This window comes from Epinephelus lanceolatus, chromosome 14, assembly GCF_041903045.1.
Source record: "Epinephelus lanceolatus isolate andai-2023 chromosome 14, ASM4190304v1, whole genome shotgun sequence".
NCBI classification, from domain to species: domain Eukaryota; kingdom Metazoa; phylum Chordata; class Actinopteri; order Perciformes; family Serranidae; genus Epinephelus; species Epinephelus lanceolatus.
In genome coordinates, this window is record NC_135747.1 from 32,875,087 (window position 1) to 32,883,916 (window position 8,830).

At 41.8% G+C, this 8,830-nt stretch overlaps 1 protein-coding gene across 1 annotated transcript in view; it reads right to left on the bottom strand.

Moving 5' to 3' along the window:
• Nucleotides 1-7,540, bottom strand: part of cerkl (CERK like autophagy regulator) — a 33,468-nt gene extending 25,928 nt beyond the window's left edge. Inside the window, exons 1-2 of the mRNA XM_033617152.2 lie at nt 7,197-7,540; nt 5,639-5,748 (exon numbers count right to left, since the gene is read on the bottom strand). Of these exons, the coding sequence (XP_033473043.1) occupies nt 5,639-5,748; nt 7,197-7,360 (274 nt within the window). The 5' untranslated portion in view covers nt 7,361-7,540. The remainder of the gene's footprint in view (nt 1-5,638; nt 5,749-7,196) is intronic.
• Between the last annotated feature and the right edge of the window lie 1,290 nt (nt 7,541-8,830).

Below are 8,830 nucleotides of genomic sequence, written 5' to 3' on the forward strand. Positions count from 1 at the left end.
TAAAATCCTCACACTGATCACCTGTCACTCAGAGAGTTGATTTCAAAATCTTGCTGCTTGTGTATAAATCACTCTGTGGCTCAGCGCCCAAATCTATCTCTGACATATGAACTTGTGACATATGAACCTTCTAGGACCCTGAGGACATCAGGGGCCGGCCGACAGAGTCCCAAGAGCCAGAACAAAACATGGTGAAGCAGCGTTTTGTTGTCATGCAGCACAAACCTGGAGTAACCTCCCAGATGATGTTAGACAGCCCCGACTCTGAACATTTTAAAGTCAAAGCTAAAAACATTCCCTATTTAATGACTGCAAACCTATCTTTAAACTGAATTTGAAATCATTTTAAATAATTGTTTAATCTTTGCACCTCTTGGTTACTTTTTTTATTGTATATCATTTACTAATCAATTTGACCTTTTAGATCTTTTTTTCTCTCTTTACTTTTTTCTGTATCTTTTTTGTTTTATATTTTATTGCTCTGTAAAGCACTTCAAATCGCCATTGTGTATGAAATGTGCTATACAAATACAGCTGCCTCGCCAAGCAATCGGCCCTTTCCGAACAGGCACGTTTTGAACAGGCACTGTACTAGTTAGTTAAACAACTGATGTGATATGAATGAGGGAGAATGTGACTCCAGAAACTAACATGACACAATCCCCTAGAGAGAGGATGTATCACTGTGTTGAAGCTGTTGGAGGAACAGAAACACTCGTTCACTCTGATTGTACAGCGTGTTACAGAGTGGAGCGTCCCCCTGACAAAAGATCTTTGGTTGAGTACAGAGACACTTCAGCCAGACAGCAAACAATATTAATATTAGGACCTTGGATAGTCAGTGCTGCAACCTGAATGTTTAGAACACTGCTCTTTACTAACAATAATTAGCAAATAATAACTCAAAACACAGAGTTACTCACAAGTACGTCAAAGTAATTCTTCACATTCACACACTCCAATTTTCATTTTCATATGCAGTGAAATGCTTCACTGTAGCACCAGGCTCTCATTAAGGAGAGCAGCACTGCAACGTTAGCAGGGTGAGGTGAATAAAACACAGTAGAGTTCAGTAAAGAAAAAATGGATTTTGATCTGCTTTATTTTAGCTGTTACAGATCCATTAAATTCAGCCCTCTGCGCCCACGTCTCTAATTTTTATCCATGGTTTTCTTTCTTCACATGTACGTCACATTTTTAAGTAATAGAGGAAGCAACTGAATGAAAATGAAATTAAGAGAAAGACAGACAGATTTTCTATCCACCCCAATATAGACAACACTAATCTGAACTGACAGAACCTACAGAGACGCTGCACACACACACACCCACACACACCCACTCAGTGTATTGCTCATCACAGGTAGCATGTTGGTTGGATCCAGATGGAGATGAGTTTCCCATCATGCCCTCACCAACCCACTGTGCCAACACTCACACACACACACACACACACACACACAAATAAATATATAATGTATATGTTAGGCTGGTGTTATTATAATTGTGAGGACCAACTCACATTCACTCCCTAAAGGCTTCACCTTCTCCTGACTTTAAAAAACGTAACGCTAAAAACAAAATTAAATCCCGAAAATTCTTGGTTAATCATGTAGAGATGTCCCCACAACACACACACACACACACACACACACACACACACATACACACACACACACACAGTGGCAGTTCAGTCTCATGGTGACCAGGCCATGTGGCTCACCGTGGGGAGTTATGGATCATAGTTTACACACACACACACACACACACACACACTAAGGCTGCATCACTCCTTCAGTGTCACCAATGACATTGATCATGTAAACTGCTCTGATACTGTAAACTGATTGTAAATGGATCATTATCGTTTCTTCACACTTCTCCAGAGATACTTCACTGCCTGTGGGAATTTTCAGTTTTCAACCCAGAAAAAAAAAATCAGAGAAAATCATTCACTCATTCACTGCTCCCTGCTCACTATATAGGGACTTCTATATAGCGGACTTAATCATGAGCTTATCTGTAACATGGAAAAACACTTTCCAACTCTACGCTGGTCATTTTCTCCGCACCGTTGATTAACGTCATTGCTGTTGCAAAATTACAACATGTCAAATGAACATTGGCTGGTGAACCATCCATAACAAATACTGACATGTATATTTGTGATAAATACAATGAAATGATACTGAGTGCATTTTCCCAAATTAATAAATAACGTTACAGAGTACTTTGTGGCCTTTTGTGTTGTGTTATGAGATGCGCTACTCTGCTCACATTAAACATAGGCCTATTAATAACATTATAAGAGGAGAGAGCGGCACGATTGCAACCTGTCCTACTAATGTAAGTGGTTTTCTGTTTAACCTTTGTGGTGGTGAAGTTTATTTTACCAGTCAGTAATGTAATAACGTGTGAATTTAATGTATGACGTTATTCATTATGACATTATGGTGCCAATGAGAACGAGTAGCGACCTAGCTTGCTAACACTAGCTAGCATGTTCAGCCCTACTCTGCACAGTAACTGTTAAGTGCTAGAGAAGATCAGTTGACAATTTATTTTTATTTCTTCAGGGACCAACAACTACACATTAAATTGACAGTTTATTACATGGTACAGAAAAACTGGTAAAACAAACTTTAGTTGCTCTGTCTTCTCTCGTCCATGTCAGTGTCCGTCCCATATAGTCCATCTGTTCCTTTGGCACAATGCATGATGGCATATATTGCTCAATGAGTGACCATCGGTTGTGCGCTACTTTTCTCGGTGCACTGTGGGATACTTTGAGTCCACTATATAAGGTATAATAATTCCCACTATACATTCAGACCGCACTACAAAATGGTGAACTCACTATATAGTGGACTATAAAGTAAGTAGTGTGATTTCAGACACAGCCAGAGTTTTCCATTTAAGTTTTTTGTTTTTCTCCACTTTAAATGAAGTGTGTTCAATGATGATAAATAACTGTTTGTTTGAATTACTTAATTAAAATTACATTGCAGCCTGTTTCATTGTTGCCGGCTGCAGCGGTCTCGCTCAATACTGGACCGATTTCAGAAACCTGTCGTCTCAGTTAAACATTAGACACAAAAACATGGGAAAATAGGGTCCAGGTTATAAAATTACTAAGTTACTTTTATGTCTCTGACCAAAAGGTATCTTGGGAGTTGTAGTGAACTTCCTCCCTGAACTTTTTAGTCAAAAAACAATTTATTTCACTCTTTTGCACTGATGATTTAACCACAAGAGTTTCATGCCGATCCAAGCCATGAGGTGCTCCAACTGTGAGTCACTTAACATTGTCTATAGAGACAATGAATGGGATCTTTTCTTCATAAACCAAGGCCCAACATTTCTCCTCCCACTTCAAAACTGTATATAAATCTATCTGCATGTATAACCTACAGTATGGGTTCATGTTAGTACAAAACAGTGAAGTACTTTGATTTCTTCTATACAAACTGCAAATTGGGCTGGGTGTCACATAAAATACTTTCATACCACTGTGGGTACCTGTGTCTGTCTGTCTGTCTGTCTGTCTGTCTGTCTGTTTGACAGCTCAGGTCTCCCTGACAGACAGAAAGACAGGCTGCTGGGTGAGACGGGATGAATTCATGTGTACAAATAAACAACAACAGCTGATCCATTTATATAGAAATATCTAATCAACACACACACACACACACACACACACACACACACACACACACACACACACAGCATGCTGACAGGCCGACTGTGTGTGTGTGTGTGTGTGTGTGTGTGTGTGTGTGTGTGTGTGTGTGTGTATGAGTGTGTGTTAATCTCCTCACACTGAGAGACTCTAATAACCCCCCACGGGCCGAACCAACTGCTCTATACTACTGCCAACACACACACACACACACATACACACACACACACACACGGAGTGCTGGCTTAATGACATTAGCTTGGATGAAATACAGCAAAACAGATTGGCTTCCACCACACACACACACACACACACACACACTGTATTTACACCTTCATCGTGCTCCACTAACCAGTTCTGTCTGAATGGATTTCAACTAAACACAAACACACAACAAAGGACATTGTGACTGCGTCAACCTTTAAAGGACCAGTGACACTATTTTTTAGTTCCTTAAAGGTCCAGTGTGCATTCAGGAGGATATATCAGCAGAAATTTAATATAATATTCATAACTATGTTTATTTCAGTGTATAATCACCTGAAAATAAGAAATGTGGTGTTTTTGTTACCTAAGGTTGCTTTCACACCTGCCCTGTTTGGTTCGGTCCAATTGAACTCAAGTTCATTTGCCCCCTCAGTGCGGTTCGTTTGAACAGGTGTGAACACAGCAATCACACTCAGGTGCGCACCAAAACAACCGGACCAAGACCTTCTTGAAGAGGTGGTCTCAGTCCGGTTAAAAATGAACTCTGGTGCGGTTCGTTTGTGGTGAGAATGTGTTCCAACCTCAATCTGAACCAACTGCAGTCACATGACACATTGTTTGAGATAAACATGAGCATGTTACAGTCCTGGAGGATTATTAATGTGCACCTCCTCCTGTATTGCCTTAATATGCACATTCAGCACATCCAATGCATCAAAACATTGTTTTCTAGTTGGAGCCGCGTCTTGTTTTCAAACTGTATGCTTTGACTAAAATGAACAATGACAGCAATATAGTCCACGATGAGCAGCGCTAAAATCAACCTGCGTAGTTGTCCCTCCATTGTGACATTAGAAAGTGTCACATTTATCTTGCAAGTGTACTCTTCTTCGTTTGCTTTACTTCCTGGATTTTTCCCACATGGAAATTCTGACCAATCAAGAGCAGCTTTCTCACACAAGGCATTTGATCTGGTCCGCTTGTAAATGCTGCTGTGAGAACACGAACCAACTCTAGGCAATTATGCAGCTTTGTACCAAAATTAGTCCCTGATTCAGACCAACGGAGACAACTCTAGGTCTGAAAGCACCCTTAGAATGAGCCGATTCTTGATTCTGCTATTTCCTGTAATCACAGGAGGAGGACTCTTTCTGCCAGCTTCTGCTGTGGTCAGAGCTGCAGGACACCACCATGGCTGAGATACTGTATGACAGATGGGTGGTAGTCCTGCCCAGAGGCCTGTACCTGCAGCCAGTCCAGGTAGAAGGGGGTCACATTGCAATCGCAGTTCCTCTATTTAATGATTCGGATTCACGGATTCCAAAAATCATTTTTTTTGTAGGCTGTAGACATTATGTTGGCAGAAGCTCTGGCTCCATTGAGCCTGTGTTCCCCACTTTGACAAATGTATGCTAGGCTGTGTGAACCAATCAGGACCACGACTTTTTACTTGAACGGAGTCAACATGATGGGTGTAGTGTTGTACTGTAAAATGTGACACATTGCAGTGTAGAACTGTGTGCAGAAAGTGGTGTAGATGTCATGGAGAGAAAGATCTAACACAAACAACCTCATAACTTAATTAAATTTGTGTGTACGTGCGTGTGTGTGAGTGTCCAGATGTCATGTTTCAGGTGGTCTCAACGTGACAGAACTTCTCCATTACAGCACCAGCTGCCTCCACGTTCACACCGCCTGACTTTTTTGTCTGACGACTCATCACCATGACAACCCGTCTCTTTGGTAACTAACCTGTGGGGGTCTCCGGGGTGATGGGCGTCCATGTCAGTCTGGTTCGGGTGAGCAGGACATCGTGGCTCTTCTTCCCCAGTTTGAAGATCCCATGCAGCACCACACGCTCACTGACACAAAACACACAGTTTGTTTCAACACATCAGAATTCTAAATATTTATCAATACTGACTGATGAATCAACCATTAGGTCATATTGATGACACTACTGATCTCTGGAGGTGCTGTTGAGGAGTTAGAGACTTGATAGACCAGACTGAGATAGTGTCATCGCCAAGGCTGCACCCCCCTTTTTGAGGGTTCACTAGGATCACTGGTTGTCTATTGGGTGTGGGCCGATTGATACCAAAATATTTATAGTCTCAATACTGCATTTTTATTTTGAGGATCAATCCTAGCATTAATAGGATCAATACCAAAAAAGGGATTCATTTCTCTCTTCTACATCATACCTGTTTGTATTTTTCAAGGTAAAACTGCAAACAATGTTTCGTTGTCATGAGCTCACACAGCACTCAGATACCTTACCCCAGACCCAGCAGTGTCTTCTTAGTTTTACTTTCACCCAATGTCAGCAGCAGGAGGACGGTAAGCTCACCTACCAGCCCACCTGTTACAGCTGGGGGCTGACGTCCTTGTTACCATAGCTGTTCATGGACGTTCAATGCAGAGAGTATGTACAAGCCTGACAACTTTAATCCAACACATAATAGCAGTGATGGATTGGATGGAAAATGGCGGCACGGTGGTGCAGTGGTTAGCATTGTTGCCTCACAGCAACAGGGTTCTAGGATGAGGTAGCCCTTCTGTGCCGAGTTTGCATGTTCTCCCTGTGTCAGCGTGGGTTTTCTCCAGGTACTCCAGCTTCCTCCCACAGTCTAAAGACATGCAGGTTAACTGGTGACTCTAAATTGTCTGTAGGTGTGAATGTGAGTGTGAATGGTTGTCTGTCTCTATGTGTCAGCCCTGTGATAGTCTGGTGACCTGTCCAGGGTGTACCCCCCCCCTTGCCCAGTGTCAGGTGGGATAGGCTCCAGCACGCCCATGACCCCTAACAGGAAAAGCGATTACAGAAAATAAAATGAATGAATATTAATTAAAAGTATCATATCTGTCTCGATATCTATGATTTTGGCCTTGTAATACTTGGAATCAGATGGTATCCAAATTTTGTGTCATTGCCCACACCTATTGTCAATCCCCAAAAAGGGGCGTGGCCTTGACGTTTTGCAAAGTACCCATAGCTATGTAATGGTCTAGTCTGCCTGAGCCTGGGTGAAATGAATTTGGGGTATTTTCATAGCTAATAGTTAATTAATACTCTAAAATACAGTATCAATTATTTGATTTGACTTTTATCTAACCTATTTTACTTGAACGTTTGATCAATATTAACTTAACTTCAAAGCAGGGCTTTTATTTTGAAAGGGTTTCGTGACAGTTAAAACTTTAACTGAAGTTTAAGGATCTTCTGTTCTGTCGTCTATGAACCAATCAGAGAGCTCCGTGGTTCTGTGTGGAACCTGACACTGAAGGAACCCTCAGAACAAACACTCACCTCTGCTCCTCTTCCTCCTCCTCCTTCTCCTCCTCCACCTGTTGCTCCTCTTCCTCCCGCTTCTCCTTCTTCTTCTTTGCGCTTCGTTTCTCTTTCTTCTTCTTCTTCTTCTTCTTAATGCTGTCTCTCTGCTCTCCTTGGACCTCCTCCTCGGGCTCCGACATGTTTACCGACTCAACCGACGAACAAACAAACAAACAAACAAACGTATGAGTTTGTTTTTCTTTGATAAACAACGCGGCAGATAAACAAGCTAGTAAGCTAATCACCGCTGGCGGGTTTATGTTGTATTTCCGGAGTGTCGTCGCTATGGAGACGGGCAGCAGCTTTGCAGGTGGACTCACAGCTCGGGCACGCGGCAGAGCCACCGGTGTCTCATCAACAGGCGTGCGCGCTCCCGCGTGTATCCTTCAACCAAGCGGGAGCGCGCACACAGAGAGTAAACTGTCCATCAGTTTATGATCGATTAACGACGTCTGATTGATTATGTCTCGATGATTGCAGCTCTGGGGTGTAACTACGTTTAGTTTTGAGGTACTTGAACTTTATTAGAGTATTTTAATTCCATGCTACTAGGTTTTAGTTTCTATTTTCTTCTTTATTCAATGAAAAAATCGTCCAGTGCTTTCAGAATATTACAGTTCTCAATGCTCATCTTCAAGAGGCTGAAATATTCTCAATGCACTGCAAAATAAAGTTTTTATGACTCCATTAGGGACAGAAAGGTCTTCATTTTATCAAGGTTTTTGCAGGACAGACAGTCTAACTCAGCCCCACTTCATCAAACTACTGCAAAATGCTGCTTACACATTAATGCATGGTAATAATAATCCTATAACAAAGACATAAATGACATTATAAAATGGGCTGTTTGGCAAAAAAAGTACTTTTATTTTCATACTTAAAGTTGGAGGAGATATATTTTATTAAACCCCAGAGGGGAAATTCAGTTTTTTCCCTTGTCTTATACACACAGGCCCGAAATACACACACGCATAAACAGAGCCTGTACATACATTAAATGGAGGGATGTCAGAGTGAGGGGGCTGCCATGGACTGTTGGGGGTTTGGTGCTCAAGGGCGCCTCGGCAGTGCCCAGGAGGCAAATTGGCACCAGTCCATGCTCCATATTTGGACTTGAGCTAGTGACCCTCCGGTTCCCAACCCAGGTCTCTATGGACTGAGCTACTGTTGCCCCAAACTAAACTTTTCAGTTTCTTAGATGGGGCTAAATATGGAAGTAGAGTCAGGGGGTGATTAGCTTAGCTGAAACAGGGGGAAACAGCTCACCCAAACCCCTGTTTACCCTATACTATAAAGTCTACACACTACAACTAATGTATTTAAACTCTTGTCACGGTGGGACTTTCCTTCAGATTATTTACTGTAATTATGTTATAATGTAATACAGCCTTTTTTCAATTCCAGGTTGTCAAATGCCAACTCTTTTCATGCCCCTCAGAGTCTGATACTGATGCGCAAGGCTCCCTTTAGCATCTTTATGAGACTAACTCCAATGTAAACTCAAGCGCAGCAATATTAGACACTTAGAGCACTGACTACTATGACAGTTTATCAGTCTGCCGATATTATCAGCTGATATGGGCCTGTCACAGATAAATGAAATCAAAGCA